The sequence below is a fragment of the Haliaeetus leucocephalus genome, unplaced genomic scaffold (genome assembly GCF_000737465.1).
Source record: "Haliaeetus leucocephalus isolate CR32 unplaced genomic scaffold, Haliaeetus_leucocephalus-4.0 Scaffold0, whole genome shotgun sequence".
Classification (NCBI taxonomy): Eukaryota; Metazoa; Chordata; class Aves; order Accipitriformes; family Accipitridae; genus Haliaeetus; species Haliaeetus leucocephalus.
The window spans coordinates 4,432,722-4,432,994 of NW_010972436.1; the positions used below are offsets into that span (position 1 = coordinate 4,432,722).

Genomic DNA, 273 nt, shown 5'->3' on the forward strand with positions numbered 1-273 from the left:
CCCCGGCCCGCCCGGCCCCTTCCGTCCCCTGCGGGCTCACCTGCTTCCCGCCGCCGCCGCCGTTGCTGTGCTGGGCGGCGGCCGAGGTGGTGGCGAAGGCGGCGGGCCCGGGCGGCGCGGAGCGGGCCGTGCAGTTGTTACACAGGATCTCGCCCTGGCCGCCCTTCTTCCACATGGAGGAGGACGTGCTGCGGCACACGCTGCAGGTGGGCTTCAGCCCCAGCGGCATCCTGCGGCCGGCGGCGGGGCCCGCGGCCCCGGGCAGCGAGACCG

The 273-nt window shown here is 78.0% G+C and overlaps 1 protein-coding gene across 1 annotated transcript in view; it reads right to left on the reverse strand.

The window, feature by feature from the left end:
* GATAD1 (GATA zinc finger domain containing 1) overlaps window positions 1-267 on the reverse strand; it is a 4,491-nt gene extending 4,224 nt beyond the window's left edge. The window contains exon 1 of the mRNA XM_010572027.1: window positions 41-267. Coding sequence (XP_010570329.1) covers window positions 41-229 — 189 coding nt within the window. The 5' untranslated portion in view covers window positions 230-267. The remainder of the gene's footprint in view (window positions 1-40) is intronic.
* Between the last annotated feature and the right edge of the window lie 6 nt (window positions 268-273).